Consider the following 21,409-nt stretch of genomic DNA (forward strand, 5'->3'; position numbering starts at 1 on the left):
CATCACCTCCCGGGAAGGGCGCTGGATTGCTAGGGGGCCCACTTGGATGGGCGAAAGCGTCTAGAGCTAAGGCCACTGCTGGATCGAAGGTTCCTTTGGCCGGGAAGGTGCCCCTCAGTGGCAAGGGCCTGCAAGCGGTGAAGGCAGCCGGGACTGAGAGCGCGAGTGTTGGAGAGGAGGGGAAGGATGGAGAGCGCGAGTCTGTGGAGACGAAGGAGGATGGAGGAGAAAGTGAAGCGAAGGCAGGGCAGCCGGTGGGGGGAAAGGTATTACCCGGACTGAAGGGCCCGCCTGGGAAGAAGCTGCCGGTTGGGGGAAAGCCACCATCTCCCGGGAAGGGAGCTGGATTGCCAAAGGGTCCTCCTGGAGGGAAGGTCTCTCTGGGAGGGAAGGTGGCCGTCGGCGGCAAGGCTTTGCCAGAGGTGGCGGTGGAAGGCGCGAAGAAGGCGATTGTTGGAGAGGAGGCGAAGGCGAAGAAGGGGGAGGCCAAGGCTGCGGAGGAGACGAAGGAGGCACTGGGGGAACGGGCAGGGAGGGCTAGGGGGCCGATGGGAACAAAGGCATTGTCTGGATCGAAGGGACCACCTGGGAAGGGGTCGCCAGGCGCGGGAAAGACTCCGCCTCTGGGTAAGGAAGCTGGGTTGCCAGCCGGCCCTGTTGGCGTGAGACTTGCGCCTGGAGCCAAAGTCCTTGTGTCAGGTGTTATTGCCCCAGGTGGGACCGGTACGTCTGAGACAACGAGAGTCGCGGCGGGGAAGCAGAGGGGTCTGGCGGAGGGGGTAACTAAGAGTGAGGGGGAGGAAGGCGGTGAAAGGGACATGGAGACAGCAGCGAAAAATGGTGTGGGAGAGTCGAAGGTGAGGGTTGGAGAGGAGAAGAAGAAGGGAGAGGGCAAGCGTGGGGAGGAGACGGGTGGCGAGCCCGGGGCGAAGACCAGGGAGCCGGAGAGAGGAAAGCGGTTGCCTGGACTGGAGGACTCACCTGGGAAGAAGCTGCCGGCTGGCGTAAAGGAATTGCCCCCTGGGAAGGGTGTTGGATTGCCAAAGGGACCTCATGAAGGTAAGACTGTGTCTGGAGCGGCGACTCCTACTGGAGGGAAAACTGGGCTCGGAGCGAAGGTCCTACTGTTTGGGAAGGCGCCCCCGGGTGACACGCGTTTGCCAGCGACAAGGGCGGTAAGCAAAGACAGTGCGCGTGCCGGAGAGGAAAAGAAAAGAGCTGAGGAAGTGAAATATGGGGCAGAAAGGACGGAAGCGCAAGCGAAAGGCGCGGAGCCAGCCCAGGAGGGTGACGTGGGGCCGAAAGCGAGTGCTGGAAAGGATGTGAATGAAGAAGCGCGAGTATCTCTGCAGAAGACGGAGGAGGGGAGCGGACAATGTGACGCGAAGGCTGGGGAGCCAGTGGGAGGAAAGGAATTGCCTGAAGCGAAGGGATCATCTGGGAGGACGATGCCGAGGGGGGGCAAGGCGCTGCAGCCGGGAAAGGGTGGTGGATTACTAAAAGGTACTCCTGGAGAGATGATCGTGCAAGCGACTCTAGTGGAACAGCCAAACGATTCCCGCTCAACTCTCCCTGAACCCTCAGATCAGGTTCTTGTTCCTGCAGTAAAAGCGGCCTCACTGTCTGCCGGCCCTGTCCCTGCCGCCGAAGCGAACGAAGTGGGTGAGGAAGACTTGCTGCTGGCTCCTGGGAAGCGGAAGCAGCTCCTCATACGTTCACCCGCAGTGCTCCATTCGCATTCACAAGGAGTACCTGTTGACAAGCTGACAATCCCAGTCGAAGCCGCAAAATCTTCGGGAATCACTCGGGACAGCGTTGCTTTTCAGGGGGGTTCCACCCCAGCAGACGCTACGGATCCCGTGAGGGCAGGTGTGGAGCAGACTGCGTACACTCGGACATCACCGGTTCCCGCCAGAGAAATCCAGGAACCTGATGCCGCGCCCGGCGACCGCCTCCCCTTCCTATCCTCCGTCTCCTGCCAGCTGGCGCCTCAGGTGCCTACGGTGGCGTCTGTGAACTTGCTTGAGAGTAACCGTTCAGTAGGACTGGAAGAGAAGCAAGACCAGCCTTTTCGGCCGACTTGTGGCCTTGGTATTATTGAGGACTTCTCCAGAAAGGCAAACAGCTTGCTGATTAGCCCACCGAAAAGCGAACTCCGTCTTCCTGTTGAGACCGGGACATTCTTGACAAAGAAAGAGCATCCACAGTTACCTCCCGCCAGTCGCGGGCAAGCTCCCCAGGCAGGACTTACTTCATGTCCTGCGTCGGGCCGGCCCTTGCGGTCGCCACAGACTGCTCATGCGGAGAGCCACGCCACCCTCGTTCCGGGCACTCGATCTTGGGTAACGCCCGGAACAGTATCGTCTCCTTTTCCAAGCCAAGGAACAGGTATCAGTCCCAAACCACTGTACGGTGAGCCCGGTGACACCCTGCCGTCTCCAACAGCTGCGCCCTCGGGCTACGTGGTGAAAGAAGTCGGCGGAGTCGCGCGGGCGGGAACTCCGACGCCCGAAGTTCTGCTGGAGGAGCGCGATTTTCTCTCGTCGGCAATTGTGCGTGAAAGCCCGGCAAGCGGTGAAGACGTGATTAGTGGGCGAGATTCTGGAGGTCAGGAATGCTGGCACTTGCTAGCTCAAGAATGTCTTCGGACCAGTCAGGCTCCAGATGCTTCGCGCACTGTCCGGTCAGTAGCTGGGGAATCTCGGACAGCGCTCAGCTTCGCAGACTCCAAAGGGGGGAAAGGTCGGCTTGAACCCCCAGGACTTCCGGGTTACCGTGCACTCACTTCAGCTGTGCTAGCCGAGGTCGACCCACTGTCCTTGTCATCGGGGAAATGCATATTCAGTTTGGGGCCTCGCGCTGTTCTCTCTTCTTCTGGCGTTGCCGGGTCTCCTATCTCGATCTCGTTACCGGATGCACAGAGACGTATCGTGGACGCGGAAGCGCAGCTTCGGCTTGTCAGAGAGTATCAGGGTATGAGAGGAGTGTATGACTCTCCGGAAGGTCTGTTCTGGTGGGGAGACAGTGGCCTGCGCACGGGTGGAATCAACAGCACCTCGGTCACCAAGCTGCCAGCTGTCTTATTTGGAGCGGCGGTCACAGCGTGGAACGAGATGCTTGTTTACCGGGAGCCCCAGCTCATCCTTCTTCTCGGCGATGACGCGCGAGGTAGGCGCAATGGTGTCTAGGAGAGTAGGAGGAAGGCGTGGGTCTTCTTCGAAGGTAATGCAGTCCTAGCGTTAGTTGAGAAGTCGATGCGGCGCTGCAGGCAAGCTCGAGGTGGTAGTCTCGCAGGGCGGAGCCCAGGCGGCTTGTTCACACAGGATGGCCAGATAGTGGGGCGGGGCAGCCACGGAGGGTCGTAGAGCTTGACGAGCACAGGAAGAGCCAGCCCCTGGGGGAGTTAATCAGAGTGTGTTTCGATGCTCCTCGGTCCCACGCACTATCTCTCACGCTTACCGGTTTCATGATGTACCGCCTGGACCAGCACCAGCTTTGCTGAGTTCAGTCGGCGCACTCGAGCCATGAAGCCACATGTTCACCTGCAATTTTTAACGCCGGTAGTGCTGGACACAGCCCGGAGAGCACGGTTTGCGCATTGCTTCTGAGTAAGATCAGGACAACTTGAGAGGACACGTCTCCGTGCTGTCCACGGGCTTTTGCGCTCCCGCACAGGAGACAGCACTGGGGTGTTCCTGTGGCAAGCAAAACACCAAATTTTGTGTTATCTTTAGGTGCTGTATTAGCTACAATTTGTGGTTTTGTATTTTATTCCAAGATCCTCGTCATAAGACGCAGTGCTGCAGTGGAATTGTTTTGCTAAGCAGTGGATCGGGCGGGACAATAGCATTATCTGTGATAGCACATTAGCCGGCCCCAGGGGCGGGAGCACTGCACGTGGGAGCCAGGTATTAGAAGCGAGTTCGCAGCAGGTTCAAACCATCGCAGAGCAGCTCACAAGTTAGCACTCGATCTCTCTTTTCACTGCGGTCATTAGACAACCACGCGATACCCTTTCACTAGGTAACTGTCCTCGGGATCCAAACCGGCTATCGTTCTTGGGGTACGACAGTGCTTTGGGGGAAGAGGATCGGAGAAAGCGCTGGGTCACAACTGTGCACGCTTTCAGACTGCACGCCGAACTTTTCACTCCGACTGTTCTGTGTGACTGTTTTTTGCGGGGTTTCTCAAGCTGCTGATACAGTCGTGCCCAATCTCTTGCAGAACCTCCTCGTTCTCGGCAACGTCAGCCTCGGCCTTCAAACCGAGGCTATTCAATATCTGAACGACTCGTACCGAGTAAGCTCAGCCATGCCGTATGGGGCAGCCGTTTTCTTCCTCCGAACGTATAGACGTGACCTCCCAGTTGATGAATGAACGGAGCTGTGAACGTTCTCTTTGTTGAGGACCTGCACCGAGTACCCCTGTACCGTCAGGTCCGAGCCTTCTCGGTTCAGGCTTCCTCACTTCCCTGAAACACGCTGTACTCTAGATCGTGAAACGCTGTTTGTTTCTAAGTCTAAGGAGAAGGCCTTCAAGGCTTCCGTTCAGCGAGGAATCGCAGTTTCAGACCACCAGAAGCGAGGTCATGTATTCTGAGGTTCAGCACTACTCGGGCGTGTCAAGGTGCCATAGAGGCAGTCGTGTCACTGTTGCGGTTGTACGCGCAAGTGCGGAGTTGGTGTCGGCTCCCTTCCCGACCGCCAGGCGCCACTATCAAGTTGCTCATTGGGATAGTTTAGCCAGTTTGGTGCAACAGAGTGTCATGGAGGCTTTGGCTTGCCTGCAAACGTGTCCGTTGGAGAGTGCTTTTATTTGTCCCACGTGGTCTTTAGCCTGTCTCCGTACCCCTGTTTCTGCGGGCCACCGCATTACCGTCGTGAGCTGTCCGAGGCTCGTGTGGCATGTGAACCAGCCTGCTCCCTACCAATCTAAAAAACGTACCTTTGTCCAGGCGTTGAGGCCCGCTGGGCTCCAAGGGGGCTCGGTAACGGACTGGCCTTTCCCGTACGACCGTATCGGAACACTTGAGTGACGCTGTGCAATCTATTTTACAGTTGGTCCGGCTGCTCAGCTCCGTCCGGCGCATTCATCAGGGGTGTTTCTCTGATGAAGCAGAGGTGTCGAACGTCGCGGCGGTTCGCTGGGATGTACGGTTCACAAAGCAAGGAGACTTCTGCGACGCTCGCTTGAACGCCTGGCTCATTGCTACGCCAGGTATGAGCGCGGTCTACGACGACCCCTGCAAATCTGACATCGTCCTCCGGTTATGCGCAGGTGAGTGCGGTCCTGTTCGTTACGTTCGGTTTGCCCCCCCCGGCCACAGGAACATGGCTGAACTAGTGTTCCTGTAGGGTGACTGAGCTAGTACCAACGGATATTCCTACTGTAGCATGACAGGCTCGGAGGGCGACAGCACGCTTCATTCATCATCAGTGGCCAGACCCCCTTTACACCAGTTTGCCATATCTTTAGCCCGTTACGCGCAGGATTTTTCTTCTTTGTCGCAGGTAAATAGCAGTACACGTAGGGGGAATACTTTAGTTGCGCAGCTTTGTGGAGGCCTTCTCGTGTTCGGTATGACATCCATTAGCTGACTGCCGAGTGCCCTAGCGGCGTCCTAATCCCACTAGTGTCTACTTGCAGCAGATTCTCCTGTCCGCCCAAGGTCCTCTTTATATCGCCGGGCATTTAGTTACTGTGAAAGGAGTGTTCCGGCGCTGGGCCATCGCTTAGCACAGCTAAGAACGGTCGGTACCACAGCCCGCACCCGCCTCGGCGAACCCCGCGACAGATTCGCAGCTTCGTCGGGTCTTTGCGCTGTTCTCCAGGCATTGTGGGGAATGAAGACCGGTTCTTAGGCACCCCCTTCGAGGCTGGAGTGCTTCGGCCGGTTTTTGGAAAAGATGAAAAAGCCCTTTCACTTGGCGACGAAGAGAAGGCCGCGCTTCTTCGAGAGTGCTTTTATCTCTTCGCTGGCGTCCTCAGGCTGGCAGAAGCAGAGGTGAATGGACACCGTGATGCGTTCCATAACTATTTTTGGCTATGTCGTTTTGCTCTCCGTGTCCCGCCTATTGCGATTCTTCTGTCCAATTCCGCAAAGACAGTCAACACCGTAGGTGACCGGCAGCACTCGAAACCCCGCACACCTTGGCGACAGACCTCGATGGGATCTGCCGTAGTTCTTTCCCTCCTGCTCACCCAGCAATGCCGTCTATGTACAAAAAACTTTGTCGATCGAACCCTACTTGAGCGCGTAGCACTGGGCTCGTCCAGGCCCAGCGGGAAGCTCATAGCAGGGTAGCTTGGAATTTATGTGCCGAACAATTTGCTGAACTGCTGAGTTAGGTAGGAGGCTATCGTGTGGACGATACAAAGTACTCCAGGATGCACCGGTAAGGACTTTCTGGGGTTCCTGAGACTATGCTCGGCCTCGGTTCGAAGAGGGCACTAGCCTTTAGGTGTTGTATACCTTCTTTCTGGAAAGCGCAGACACGACAGTACGTTCGCTGAGCTTTCCAGCCCCGGTGCCGAGCACTGCATGGGCGTCGCGGTGCCTCATACCCAAGCTAGTACTCAAGTGTGGAAGGGGGGGGCTGCAGGAGACGTCTATGAGTGAGACACGTGTAACTGAGTTGGAACGAGGGGTGCCGGTCGTTATGGTGTTTCCAACTTCGTGCGAGGTTTTGGTGTCTTCAGGTGCTGGAGGTCGTGAAGCTGTTATTGGTCATAGGGGCTCTTGTTTCGAATGACGCCTGCGTCGCGGAGGACTCCATCGCGTGCATTGCCAAACTACTGGGCGTGTCGCCCACTGATCTCCACCGTCAGTTCGGTGTTGGTGGAGCTGCGGGTCTTGTTGAACCCTCTGCTGTGGGCCGCGGGCTAGCACGTCACCTTTACCAAGAAGTTTTCAGATTTGCAGTGGAACGCATTAACTCCGTTTCACAGGTACGCAGGCTGCGGAGGACGTGGGCTTTGATCGCGGATTTCCTCCAAGAAATGTCGTCCTCTGGTATCGTGCCGGAGCGTTCAACGCGTCTTTGCTGCCCCACTTAGGGTTGGAGACTGTCTCGGCAGACTGTGTGAGTGCGCTTTTAGGCAAAACAGTTATGTCGTGACCGCCTTGCACACTGGGGAAACTTGTCTATTGGCTTATCTCGGTCTCGGTTCTCTACGCAGGCGATCTTTGCGGCTGCTCGACGTTCTCGGGCTGGCTCACGTGCTCCTGGTTGTCTCTCCGTGTCGATACTCGGTAAGAGTTTGTCAGCCACGAGCGCTGGCGTGCTCCAGTGCCAAGCGACCTCTGACAAGTCCGCAGTTTCGTTGACTAGGTGGAGTACAGCGCGGATCCGACAATCGGTTTGAAGGCTTCTTGGTAGCTGCGTGTTCTCTTTGAGGAGCTATAGGATCTGCCTGTGCCCGCCAAGTATCTCAAAAGACCAGGAGGGGCCGTGACACCCTGGCTCTGCAGGCTCGACCCGGTTTTCACTCGTCAACCCTGTAACAGCACACCGTAACCAACCCTAAATCTTCAAATTGGCGACACGCCCTGTCTAGACTACGTTGGAGCGTCGACTTTGGACGCGTGTTTCTCGACCCCTCTATGCTGCCCCTTTGGTGTTAGTTCTCAAATTGAAGCTACTGACGTCCTTTGTGTACCTGCCAAGGGATACGGTCTCAACCACACTGAACTCGTGTGTGGCCGCCCCGTGTTGCACCCCGGAGAATGAATTCTTCAGCGGGAAGTGAGGCTTTGTTACGGGGTCGGACTCGCCCCGCGATTGTCTGCAATTCCATCCCAGGGACATGCCTCTGCTTGCTTGGCCTCGAGGCGGCACACTTTGGATTCATCCCTCTCTCGAACCATTCAACATCAGAGAAAGCACCTGTTCATACGGCTTGTTGTTCAGAGAATCCTTCTGGCCTCGCCGAGCTCACTACGCCTACGATTGGTGGCTTGGCCTGTCACGCCGCCCAGGTTAGTAGAGCCTGTCTATACAAGGACGGAAAGCGTTTCTGCCTTCCCAAGACTGCTGGCTTCTCACAAGTGGCTGAGACTGTTAAAACTTCCCTGGAGATGGCACCATTTTTGGTGCCGGCCCCTGGGTGAAGCTCAGCACGTCTGCGGCTACACTTGCCAATCCGGAGTTTCTTAGCATTTGCAGTAGCTTTGGTGTACGCTTGAGCCTGACTGATTTGCACGTTTTTTCGAGTCTGCTTTTTCACTTGTGTTGGGCAGTCTCTAGCATCGACCTTCGCATTCCGCCGAGTTCACAGCCTGCGTAAGCTCCTGCACTGCGAGAACATGGTTCTCCCTCCTTACCTGAGCGAGTTGAGTAACTTCGCTCCCGAGGACATCGCGTCTGAGGCACTGCTTCGAGTCGACAGGGGTCTTTTTCCTTTCTTGGCTGCGGCGCCACGGGAGCCAGACGGTAAGACGAGCTTCCCCTGTTTTGGGACAACAGGGACTCGGCCGGACCAGGGACACTGCTGCGGCGTCGTGTCGCGGGAGAAGCAGCTTGGGCCTCTGAGGTCACCCTTGTGCAGAGTGCGCCGGTTCCGCGTTCACCTCCTCACTCTGCATGGCAGGGGAACGTTACTTCGCTTGCTTCAGAGCTGAGTGACCTTTGATGTCGGGTCGCGATAGAGGTGCCATTTTTGAAAAGCCCCGACTAGCGACTCATCGTTGTGACCTAGTCGAGGCAGAACTGCATCATGTCTAGTGGTGAACACTTGTGGCGCTGCTGGGTGTTTCTCTGTGGTGTCTGCATTTAGTGTGTGTCACCCTGTAGCCGGCTCACCTCGCGAGGACTAAGGGTATCATGTAATTCACCACGAGTCGGTGTCTGCCGTACTCCCCAACAAGCCCCTGTCCCCGGACAGGGAGTACGACCGTAGCTAGCAATCTCGTTCTGACGGTGTTGCTTGTAGAGCTATTCTGTGTGTCACTACTCAGTAGTGATTAGCCCAGCTGATTCCATCGGAAGTTACTAATGTAGTAGGAAATAGATCCCGGGTGGCGGTGAGCTAGTCTTCTACTTTGTAAATCATTACAGGTGTAGCTGTTCGTTGCGCCACTGTAGGTACGACTTTGCATGATGGTTACCCTAGTGTATCTGACTTGCACTTCTTGTCGCGTCCACCGGGTAGAAGGCACAGAACACACAGGACACTGTTGTGATTTCGCTTGCGCGGCGGTTCACAGAGATAGCTTCTTGGTTAGAAGAACGCGCAGCCCTCTGCACAGAAAACAGCGAGCTCCCGTTTTTCTCCGAAACGCTGAGCCTAGTCTACGGCTCTCACGCCCAGGTCGCCGCTCCGAGAGCTGTTCTTCAAATCAGTATTTCGGATCTCGCTGCTGCATCTCGTCCACAAGGCCCTACCGAGTTAACTGTCGCCGATGCTCTTCTATACCAGGTCAGTTTACTTCAAATTTCATGCGATACAAATACGACTTGTGGTAGGGGGATCCCCGGGCTAGCCAGCGCAGCTACCGTCCTGCACCATTTTCAATCTGAAAAGCTGATGCAGATTGGCAATGCTGCTGTACTCAGACAGTCCATTTTTGGCCGTCATCGTGTGCACCAGGCAGGAGAGAGACCTCATGAACCGCTCTCAGTGTGAGCGAACAGAGTCGTGTGAAGAATGTCCTGTCCTTGGCCTTTTATGAAGACTCTCAGTCGCTTTCTGTTGAAGGAATTCCATAAGAAGGTCCGTATTGCATGTGGTACTCACAGGGAGGCGCCGGGCGGCTTCTGCGTGCCAGTCGGCTTTCGGAGTCTCCATGGCGGCTCCTGAAGTCGGAATGCTTCGGGTTCTGCGCCACCCTGGTCGACGTCTGGAAACAGTTCCTTAGCACCACTCCGATTGTTGTTGGACTCGAGGAGACCTGTAGGTCTTTGGGTCTGCCAGCGTCACGAATGCGACACCCGCTGCCCTGTGACGCGAGGCGGCAGGACAGCATTGAGACATGGTGCACACGAAAGAACTCGGTCAGATAGTTGTCAGTGCTGGAGGCAGGTGTTCGGCGAAGACGGCAGTAACTCTTCTGTGTGAGCAAGGAGGTGCCATGTTTTGCATGGCTCTCAGTGGTACACAAGTGATCAGGCCGAAGCAGCTTTCATGTTGGCAGTTGAATGGTTGAGGCACCCTGGTTTGCCACGTCTTTGCCTACGTGTTCCGCGCATCACTCGACTGGCATGTACTGGGCCCTGAAAGTCTCAGATATTCGGGGCGGTGAACATCTCTCCCGGAAGGGAGCGCAAGGCTGGAGGGGATGGATTTTTTCTGAGGGTTTCGATCAGTCCACTGTACGAAGTCATTGTGCGGGGTGTCTTTGGGCAGGTTCATCAACTGCTGTTCCGGACCAGCTTACTGCTGTGAAGCAATGGGAAGAGTAAGTGATCCGGATCAAACACTAGCTGCTTTTGACGTCACCGTGACACCACGGGGCATACCGATACACGCGAGCAATACTCAACAGCAGGGGGGCGCCCGAAACTTAAAGTGACTAGGGGTCCGGTGCACAGCGGGGTGCGTGGGACTCCTTAACAGGGAAGATCCATTCTTCTTGCGGCTTGTGCCCATGTAGGGGAGTGCTTTTGCTCGGTCCACACTCAGTTTCTCTTTTCTTTGCGTTGTTTTTGCCCTTTCCCACAGATATGGTTTCCCCTTGTTCGTTTCTAACCGTGAGCTCCCTCTGTACTGTCCAAACCTCTTCCCTCCGGAGTCGGCGACAAATATGGACGACCTCGTGCATTATATGTGCTCGTACGTCAGCAGAGAGGATGTCCTTTATGGATCCCACGTCATCGCCCTGCGCAGCCAAGCGTACGAACGCTTGCAACAGTTGCAGCTTAGCGCCGCAGCAGTGGTTGCTAGGCGGCGCGCCCGACTGTCCGAGCTTCTGGAAGATGACGAGGAGCTGTGCGAAGCTGTCCGCGAACATTTTGCCGAACAACTCCGCGTCCGTCAAGGAGACCAGCGGACAGGCCACCAATGGGTTGTCAGTCCGGCCAGCCAGAGGCAGACAGGCGGGCCAGAAATGTACCACCCTTCCACTCCAGCTGGTGTAGCGGAGACAACCTCAGTCGACACACACGTAGCTCTCAACGGTGAAGATTTTGTAGTTGAAAGCTCTGACGAAGACACTGGGCGTTTCAGAGGCTTGTGGGGATCTTGCTACACTGTGCAACCGGACGACGGGACCTACGCCGGCCAGCCCTACTTCGGCGATCCGGACATGCACGCCGACGGACAACAGGGTCCACAATTTCTTCTTGTCTCACCTCCGGACGCGGCCGGGACCAGTGCAGTAGCGACGCGACACTGGCAGGCAGGTTTCAGTGGAGAGAGCGACACGCCACCGACTTCTTTAGAGGATGAACACGAAGCCGCAGGAGCGGAAGAGGCTCCGAGTGCAGAGATCTGCGAAGAAGCTAGGAGCATGACGCTCCCCCAGCGACGCCTGCGGAGCTCTCCGAAGAGTCCTCAAGAAGTAGGTCACCTTGATGCAGGTGCCGCTCAGCTTCACCCGACAGGGGTATGTTGCGTGTCCCACAAGCTTCCTGGACAGAGCAGGCCGACAAGACCAGAAAGTCCTCTTTTTGCCATTCAGGAGCGGCCTTGTGCGTCTTCGTCGATCTGTCTATCTACTCCTGCACCAATTGGCACTGTTGGCCCACCTCAGTCACCTCGTCGCCCTCGGCCCTCCGTTGCGGTTGAGGGGTTTCCAGGGAGCAGTCCGAGAGGTCCGGGTCAACGTGCTCGACCGCAGGTCGAGCCGAAGCAGCCATCAGGCAGTCGGTCGTTGCAGCAGGGTCGAAAGAGCCCGGCTACTGACGAAGTGTCTGAGGTAGGATTCAGTGGGAGAGAAGCCGAAACTCCGTCGCTCCTTGATCGTCTCTCTGTCGGTGTGACATGCGGGAGCCGCCCTCCAGTAAATGAGTCTACCGGGGACATGTCACTTGTTACAAGCGGCGAATCGAAACTGACGAGGGCCGGTGTTTCGGAGGATACGAGCTTGCTATCTCAGGAGAGAGACCGACTTACGGAAGAGAACTCTCGTCTGCATCTTGAGAACGCGCGCCTCAGCGCAGAGAATTTGCGACTGGAGAACGTGAAGCTGCAAGAAGAAAATGTTTGTCTTGGTCGGGCACTTGCATGTCTTGCGGACCAGCTGGCATCTGCACGCGGCCCAATACCAGCTCGTCTTGCGCCCGCAAAAGCAGAAAGCCGCCACGTGAACGGGCCTCCCACAGCGGTCAGTGCTGGGGCCCCAGAATCACCCAGGAGCATCGCGGAGGACACGCCACCGTACTTCTCCACTCCGGGCCGTACAATCCCTGCCAACGCTCCCTCGGGGAAAACCTACTGCCCCGGAATGGGGCTGAAGTCAGCTGCTGAGACCAAAGGAATCTCCTCCAAGGCCAGCACATCGAAGGCGGGTGGCGACTCCAGTGGAAGCCCAGCAAGATCGGACGTGCCCCTGGCAAAGCAGGTTGACGTTCAGTTGTCTGCTGCACTGCCACCAAAGGCAACCTGGATGGGGTTGAAGTCAACTGCTAAAACCAAAGGAATCTCCGTAAAGGCCAGCAGCATAGCACAGGCGGATGGCGACCGCGGTGAACGTTTGGCAATGTCGAACCTGCCGGCAAGGCAGGTTGATCTCGAGCTGTCTGTCGCACGGCCATCAAAGGCAGCTGGGACGGGGTCGATGTCAACCGCTAAAACCAAGGACATCTTCCCGAAGGCCAGCACATCAAAAACGGGCGGAGATCCCACTGGACCCCCAGGGAAGTCGAATCTGCTAACAAAGCAGGTTGATTTTCGTGCGTCTGCTGCGCTGCCACCAAAGGCAAAACCCAGTTTTCCAAAACAAAAGGCTCCTGCACCGTCTCCAGTTTCCACAGTGCCTGTCAGGCAGCTTCCTCCAACGGAAAGCTCTCCAGGCAGTACCAGGGCACTTCCTAAAGGGGCGCTTGTGTCGTCGGCTCTCCTCGCAGATGGTGCACATGGAAGAACCGTCGACGCGGCCACCATGCGGGAGGATCCAGGCCCCTTGACGCCCTCTTCAGTCCCGGCCAAGCCACCGCTTCTGCGAAAAATCCCCAGCCCTTTTGTAATGCAGCTGCCTAAGAAGGTCAGCGTGTTCACGCCTACGAAGAAAGCAACGGTGTGCTCGCCGGAGTCCTTTCCTCGGGAGCAGTCGTCAGTGGCACAATGTCTTCAAGCCGAAGCATCGGATATGCTGGCTTCACGGGGTGCCACAGACGTCTTTTCTGAACATCAAGATAAGCCAGGCGTGAGCAGCAGTGTTTCGACAGCCCCTCCCATCTCGCTGGCAACCCCAGAGGAACTCCGTGACTCGAATCAAGACGACGTTGGGCAGACTGTTTCGGATGTACCAGGCATGAGCGCAAAATACGAGACTGACGAAAATGCTTTCTCCGAAGCTCCCTTGCAGGCAGTTGCTCAGACTGCAGCAAGCCCCAGACACCCGTCGCGGTTCGTCCGACAGCACCGGCTCTTATACCCGGCCGCAGGTGACACAAGGAGCGGCACTGGAGACGGCAGTCGCACTCTGTCTGGTACGGGGGTCTCAGACTCGCACGTACTCTCGAAGTTTGAAAACCGAGTTGGCCAGCGCACGGTACGGACGGGACAGCGGACCACACTTCAGCAGATTCGAACTATGACTGCGGGTCCCGAAAAAGCATCCTGCGGACACGGTGGCGCTGTCGTTAATTCCAGAGGCGTGGAGGAAGAAAGGGACGTTGATAAACTTGCACAAGGCATGCGTGCGATGTGGATTCAAGCCGCCTTCTCCGGCGTTTGGAGAGGTGTCGTATATTGGCCGAAGCATCTCGAACATTTAACAGAGCAGTCACAACGCAGGCTGACCGAAACACACACTGACCTCAACAGCCCGAAGTGCAGCGGCGAGCAGATAGAGGTAACTGCCTCAAACTTCTTCGATTCTTTTGCGAAGGTGGTGAGCCCTGACGCTGAAAAAGCACGCCAGCTCGTCGTGTCGAGCGCTCCACCCTCTGGCCTTGGGGGTAACACTGGGACAGTTCGACTCGTAAACAGGACAGCGGTAGACCGGGAAGCCGTCCGCGCACAAAGCCACGAGACGGCTTTCCCGGATTACAGCCGTCCTTCGTTCACGGAGGCACCAGTCATTTCTGTGTCCGGACGTGAAACCCTGAAGCATCCCGGAACGTTATGTGTCTCGCCGGGCATGAGAGGCCGGAGTGGCCAGGACACTCCTGGCAGTCCTTCAGGGCTAGGTTCCAATCTGCCGGAGAGCCTTTTAACGCAGCTTTTCTCATCCCGGTGTTCTTCCCCAAAACAGGACGGGCACGTCGCAACCTGGATGCTCACGGATTTGGAAGGTACCTGGAACGGCAAGGTGGTCTGGAAGCCGCCGTCAGACGAGTACGGCACGGCGTCTTCGACGTCTACGATAATCCTTGTCGACCTAACCGCACCCGAGGGCGGTCTCCTGGAACCCGAGGGGCCTCTGAAAGTTTTCCGAACGGGAGAGGGAGGGACCCCGCACCCCCTGGTTGTCCGTCAACAAGGTCAGAGCATCGCAGACAAGATCCGATCCATTCTGAACTCCACCGACAGCACAGGTAGGAAGCGGGGGAAGGATTTCACAGGCTCACGAGTAAGAGATGAGTATGACCTGTACGGTGTGACTGTTGATTCGGCGCCCTTGTTGAGGGCAGGCAGTCCAGATCGGCCCGTGCCGGTGACGAACGGTGGCACGTGTCCTCCTTGGTGTGACTACTACTGTCAAAGGACGAAAAGTAGCCGCCACCGAATTTAGAGTGACGCCGTCCGAGGAGGGGGCCATTTCGTGCCAGCGAGCTGGTTGACAGCCTGTTGACCCCCGTTGGTCGTCTGCGTGGCTCGTGACGATTCGCACGAACTGAAGCAGCAGCTTTGCGTCGGGTAGCCATTCGATCAGATGTAACAGGGAACGCACATTGTGGGATCGCCTTCCAGCAATCCCTGTGCGTCTAGCGCATTTCCTTCTCACCGGTCCGAGCAACATGCAGAGTCCGTAGGTAGGCGCTATGTCCGTCATTCTTGTAACGCGGTTGGTAGATATCTGCATGGGCAGCGAGTCCTCTTTCGCGGACTCAAACCATTTTGTTCTGTCTTGTCCCCGCGACAGGAACTCGAATTGGTGCTGGAAACGTGTACTTCATTCCTCCACATCAAGCCGGAGTTCTAGCTATCACGTCGTGCACCAGACCTCAAGAAACGGGGCTTTGCATCGAGGAACCATCAGACAGGTTCAGCACAACAGCTCACTACAGTGAGCGACGCCGAAAGGTTCGTTCCGTGTCATCTCGGAAGCTCAGCTCAGCACTCGTCTTCGTACGAGACAGTCGAGCCTGCTGTTGGTGCGCCTCAGTGCAGCTGTTTGATCGATGTGCGTCTAGGATGACAGTGTGCCATGCGGTCTGAGGTCGTCGGGTGTACCGGTGTCCTAAGTCCAGGCGAGTCAATTTTCAGCTGGTTCTCGCAATGGCAGACGCTGCCGGCGAAATTATTTTTGAGGAGGCTAAGAGGGGAGTCACTTGCCTTGTTCGGACTTGCTATCCGTGTACCGATGTATATTGTGGAGCCGGAACAGCACTGTTAATACTCCAGGGCTAGACGCTGAGAAGTGAAAACGTGTCGCTACAGTTGGCACTTACGAGAGCACATGAGTGAATTACAGGTGCCGGTGAGACACGACGACCACGTACTTTGCGTATATGGTGCCTGGGATACCGGACCACGGGACGGCTTGGCCTCTAAAGCTGACACCAGCGTGGACGCGGATGAACAGCAAAGGGCGGACTACAGGACCTGAGGATTCCTGCTTTGCTTTTCTCCCTGCAGGAAAGACGCGACGAGGCCCTGCGATGGCTGGAAGAGAGAGACCGGGCGTGTCGGTTCAGACCAAGAGTCAACGCTGGAGCACCAGCGCAGGCAAAGGCTCTCACGGTGCCGACGGAACGTCCGCATCAGCGCCCGCCAGGCGAGCCGGCTTCCCACCAGTTCGCTTTGCCAGACGGCACCAACTGGGCTTCGAATGACGTGTCTCCAGCTGTTCCCCAGGACGCTGGGCCAGCCGAATCTAAGGCCGCTGACTGGTGACTGGGAAAGAGTGGGCTACATATCCTCTACGTACGTCTTGCCCGTGAACCTTAGCGATGACGTGTGACCAGTGTCGAGAGAAAAAAGTCGCCTTTTAGGGGCCTAACGCGGAACGGTTCTAGTTCGCGCTGGCTACCCCGCCGCTCCAACGCGGCGCCCGTCCTCGGCAGCACCGCGTGCTGGGAGGATGGCGTTGTGTCTTTTCTTTTCTTAACCATTCAAGGCATCTCTTGGACTGCACTGTCTTTCTCGACCGTGAGACTCAGCCGTATTGTCAATGAATTTCGAAGCTGACGGGACCAAGTCTCTTGTGCTCTTTTCGGACGAAGCGGCGAAGCCTTCCTGTCCATCGAGTCTCGCTTTGAGTTTCTCTTTATAGTGTGAGTCGGCTGCAGGCCATGGCTGAGAGAGCAAGCACTACAGACGGGTTTTCCAAATGTGCTGACTCGGGCCTACTTCGCCCTTCTTCGGCCAAGATTCGCTCCCCCTTCTCCCAAGCAGCTGAGAAGACGGAGAGCTGTTACGCTCTGACTCTGCCACGTCGAACTGTCGTCCTCACTCGTTAGATGACTCTGAGACACTCAACAGACGCCCGGGGTATCACCTCTCATGAAAGGCGGAGCTTCCCAGCTGCACAGGGGCAGCGAAACTGTTTCCGTCTGATAAGCTGCCTCAAAACGGCGCTCGCGCCTGCTGCACAGCGTTTTGTGTTAATGCTAAAACTGAGAGCAGCCTCGTTTGAGACGGGCTGTACAGGGAGCCCAAGAAGTGCTCTGCGCTCGGTTGATATGAGCAGAGCGAGGGAGTATATGCGCCTAGCGCTAGCTCGATTGTCCGGCTTCGTAGATCGCCCTGCAAGCAGTTCTAGAGCCATCGAGCTGGACTACCGCGTATGCCAATCCCGGTGGTTACCACATCTGCAGCTGGGAAGACGCCCCGACCTTCTCCTTCAACTGCTCATGAGGGGATCAGGAAGCTGAAAAGATGGACGCCAATGCTGGTAGCTGCCACATATCCCACGGTGCCCCACACAACCGCGGGCATGACCAGGTCAGGTCGTCTCAGCATCGTCCCTGAAAACAGAACACACAGCTTCGACCTTCCAACGGCCCAGGACACAAGCGCGCAGGCTAGGAGTGGCTCTCCGTTTCCCACAGGCCAGCGACTAGGCAGTTCTCAACGAGCTGAGCCTACCAGCGACGCTGCGGTGCTTCGTAGACTAAGTGTCGCTCGGCCGTTTGACATTTCCAGCACACAGAATTACCACTCCTCTACACCAGACGATTTTTTGCACTTCGTTCTTACCCCAGAGAGGAGGGATTCACAGGTAAGAAAAACACTAGCCTTTCTGTGCCGGTGAAACCGATGAATGCGGAAACGTTGAGGTATGATTTCGTTTTGCAACAAGAAATTGACGTGTGAGATCTACTCTCAAATGCGTCCCAGAATTCTCTCGGCCTACCTGCGAGTGCGGCAGCCGTTCCCGGTCCTCCGACGTTCGCCTCGCTGGCCACCAAGCACTCATCAAGCGGGATGGGGTACGGGTATTTTCTCCAACCAGCGACGACGTTGAAGAGGCGGCAAAGGATCAGATGCACAAGTAAGTGACCAACGAGACTCGCGAGAGTGAAGAGGAAAATTGCCGGTCCGATGGCGAAGACGTCAGACAATCTCGCACCCGCGCCAATCGCAGCAAAGAACAGCTGCACACAAGCCAAAGGAAGAAGTCTGTTCGGCACCTTCTACGTTTCAGTTCAGCCCTCTGAGGGTGTACAGATCTGCCGGCTTTTGCGGGGAGGACCACTCGTGAATCGGCTTGTTACCTCTCGACTTGTCGCACCATTAGAAAACTATAAACCGTGCTGTTGGTGTGAGGGGTGAAAAGAAACATGAAACCAGTGTTCAAATCGCCGGTTACATTGTTCACCTCATATCTGCGCGGACTCTGTACCTAGCAGTTGCTATATACGGAGCCTCCTCGACCAGGCGGCATTCCGTCGGACGGGCGGGTACGCCTGCCTTGTTCAAAATTGCTCTCACAACGTAACGTAGCCGGGACGATCGCTTATGTCGCCGTGCCCCTCTTGATTGCCTTACCGTCTGGCCTGCATTGGCCACATCTTCGGACACACGGGCAACCTGTGCCGCCAGCTCAGGGCCATTTCGATGCTTGGCTTCTGCTTCTTGTGTATGTGAGCTGCTACCACCAAACGCCTCCTGATATTGTTGGTCTTCCAGTAACGACGCCTCACTAAGCGCACGATCAACTTGAAATGCAACACAGAAGGCCAGCACCGTTACCGCAAGCGTATCTGCTCCGTGTAAGTCCGTTTGAAGAAAAGCGCAAATGCTCCTTTCTAGCCGTGCAGCTACTGCTGCAATGGTGACTGCGTAGACTGCACAAAATGCCACTGCTACGACCCGAAGAGGAAGTGGTGTAAATGACGTTCCATGGACGTCCAGTTTCGCTGCAGCAGACGGTCGAGCTTCCGAGTTTGCGGGCTGAAGAAGAGAAGTAGGTGAGGCAGCAGAAACCGGGGGCCAAGCCTCATCTTCTGTGCGCGCATCACGAGGAGGTGGAGATGCGGAGGATGAAGAACAGTCGGGAAAACTGCGACGCAGCCAAGGCGCATGGCGAGCAAGGATCGCCAACACAGCCGTGTAAATTCCGGAGAGAAAGAGATCCGCTGCACCAAGGCCACCTGCGCGAAGTCAAAGTCACTCATTGTTGATTGTCATGCATACTACTACCTCGTTCCCATTTTATTACTTATATTAACNNATTGGTTCAATCTCTACTATCCTCATCATCTTAGCTATGCTTTTCTAATGCGTAGCCCACATTGCACGAAGAGTGATACCAACTGCAGCTTGACTCGCGTCTATGGAGAAACCGTGCACACGATGGAGGTTCTCAGAGAAGACGTGCTGGCCTCATACAGACGAGCCTCACCATCATTAGCGACAGCTCCACAACAAAGGTCACCGACTCTCCAATCATGTTCAGAGAAATCACCAGATGAAGACACCTGGAGAACGGAATTCTCAGCTGCTGTACTGCCGTTGAGAATGTGTAATGAACCTCAAAAAAGGCAGACAGTATCGAGCCACATTTTCGTCGTAGGGTCCTTGTTGTGGGGGGTGCATATGACAACATGCTTTCAACAGCGCCGCTATCTATACAGCGGACCACGAAAGCTTGTACACGGAGTAAGAAATCAATATCGCTCTAACTCGCCAAACCGGCACCAACAGACTCCCGGAGAGGCACTCTGAAGGGCTCACGGAGCCAACAAGGAAGACAGCGCTTTCTGCGGCCCCTACGCGACATCTCTTGAGCAACGCACTTTCTTCCCTGTGTCAACGAGCACCATGCAAGAACGATATCCTTCGCAACAGAGAGCTGAACTAGCATGTCACTGAAAGCCCTTCACAGCGCACGAGAACGTTCTTTCCACGTAAACTGTGGCTCACCTACAATGTGTCCGGGGACATTCAAGGTCCGAGCGACAGCGTAAAAGTTGACGCTCCCGCCGATGTACGTGGCTGACACGCATGCAGCGCACATGGCTGCAACACGCCTTGATAAATACAAGATTCCTGGGCACCACGTGTACGATGCCAAAATGCTTACGGCGATTTGGTAAGTCGCGCAGACACTCGTGACTGTGGCTATCGCTCCGAGGAGAAACGCCACTCCGACTGTTTGAAAGCCGTAGGCAAGCGAGCACGAGGGGGCCGCTGAGGAGGGTCCAGACGTCTCTTCTTTCCGAGTGTCGCGGTTCTCCGAATGCGAAGGACCGGATGACGAAAGGGAGAAAGGAGGAGAAGGAGAACACACGTCGAGCCGGGGGGGGGACGAAAGACGTAGGAGAGAGGAAGAAGAACCGAGGGAGGCGAAGGAATTCGACGAGGGTAAAGAAGCGGAAGACAGAGAGGGGTCGGGAGCCAAGTGAGGAGAAGGAAGTCCAGAAACCCTGTTGCCCGAAGTCTGCTTGCCAGACTTGGACGAGTCAAGGACGACTCCAGAGATGAGCAGAACAAGAACCGCAGGCAATACGTGATTCCAGAACAGATCATACACCGGGGAGCGTGCCGGCAATATACACGGGACCGTATTGCTGATGCAGGCTGCCGCCAAAAATGCCACTAACGAGCTCGAAAGAGCGGCCCCCACCCGAGTCCGTCTAGAAAATACTTCCGCAAAACTAGCAACCAGTGAAAGGATAACAACAACTTGGACGGCAGGAGCTTGACTGTCCGCGGGAGGATGCGGAAGTCCGAGCAGTCGCAGAAAGTAGCAAGACACCGGCGTATCTCCTGTGTCATGGGCCCGCGAGGAGCGCAGCGTATTTTCGGCTTCGGACGCAAGACGCATGGACTCCATTTAGAAATGAGGAGATGTTACCGGGACACACGCGTCAGGGCGCACGTGAAAACCACAAACTTATATGGTGTGGCCCGATGCGTACAAGGTGTCCGCGAGGAGTGAGCAGCCGACTCTTGTGAAAAGCTACCGGGGCAGAAGAGTCCAGCCGACAGGGCTAGGCGTCACGAGGAAACCGCAGAGCCAATCTCCAAGTGTGAGTCGTTAGGCACCGGTGCCATCAGAGGAGACCGACCGTGCATTTGCCGGACGCTGTGAAGTGCCAGCCTTGCGAAAGCACACTCGAAATCGGAGAACCATAGGCAAAGAGATTTCCCGGAATGCATTTTAGCGAACCCGCTTAAAGGTGGAAACACTGTCCAGCCCGCAGCACTTCCGAACACAAATGTCATACTTCGGAAAAAGAAGATGAGCCGCCGCGCTGAGCGTCGCCAGGGACTGAAGACGGGGAGTCGACTATGCGGAGGTGGCGCCAGCCCGGGCCATTGGCGTTGGCCACTTGAGAGAAAAAGAAGCTTTTAGTCACGGGAGGAGACAGTCGGAGACATGTCTCCCTGCATCTGTCTTCTGCATGCGAAGAGACACAAGCACTGTTGTAAGCGATAGTTGCCCGTACCAGCTTGCAGCCGGATTGGGGGGATTTGACGTAGAAGCATGGAGCTTTCATAAACGTGATGGAAGGCGGTGTGCTGATGAGCTGCAGCGGTGTTCCACTGCAGTTTTCAAGACACAAGCTACTCTTCTCCGAGAGCTTGTGGATAAATAACCACGATCGGAATGCGCGTCCTATCACCAACATATTCCGTGGGCCGCAGTTGTCCAACACCCTCTAATACCCTTTGATGTAGCGGGTAGTGTCTA

At 56.2% G+C, this 21,409-nt stretch overlaps 3 protein-coding genes across 3 annotated transcripts; 2 read left to right on the plus strand and 1 right to left on the minus strand.

Annotated features, from left to right (window-relative positions):
- CSUI_006635 (proteophosphoglycan related) lies at positions 1-18,308 on the plus strand (the record flags this gene model as incomplete). Its single annotated transcript, XM_068066789.1, has 15 exons — positions 1-3,168; positions 4,193-4,299; positions 5,058-5,277; positions 5,832-6,004; positions 6,700-6,948; positions 7,180-7,252; positions 7,911-7,978; positions 8,240-8,432; positions 9,206-9,417; positions 9,738-9,891; positions 10,345-10,396; positions 10,660-14,639; positions 15,188-15,348; positions 15,904-17,488; positions 17,608-18,308. Coding segments are annotated over 14 exons (9,068 nt in total), but the record flags the coding sequence as incomplete, so codon positions are not given.
- Positions 772-1,026, plus strand: CSUI_006636 (uncharacterized protein; the record flags this gene model as incomplete). Its single annotated transcript, XM_068066790.1, has 1 exon — positions 772-1,026. A coding segment is annotated over exon 1 (207 nt), but the record flags the coding sequence as incomplete, so codon positions are not given.
- On the minus strand, positions 15,854-21,010 carry CSUI_006637 (uncharacterized protein). The gene is made up of 3 exons (XM_068066791.1): positions 19,636-21,010; positions 18,259-18,863; positions 15,854-17,864 (listed from the first exon to the last, which is right to left on the minus strand). Exons 1-3 carry the CDS (start codon positions 20,546-20,548, stop codon positions 17,463-17,465), a joined length of 1,920 nt encoding a protein of 639 aa, XP_067921235.1. The 5' UTR covers positions 20,549-21,010; the 3' UTR covers positions 15,854-17,462.
- Between the last annotated feature and the right edge of the window lie 399 nt (positions 21,011-21,409).

This window comes from Cystoisospora suis (genome assembly GCF_002600585.1).
Source record: "Cystoisospora suis strain Wien I chromosome Unknown contig_3378, whole genome shotgun sequence".
NCBI lineage: Eukaryota > Apicomplexa > Conoidasida > Eucoccidiorida > Sarcocystidae > Cystoisospora > Cystoisospora suis.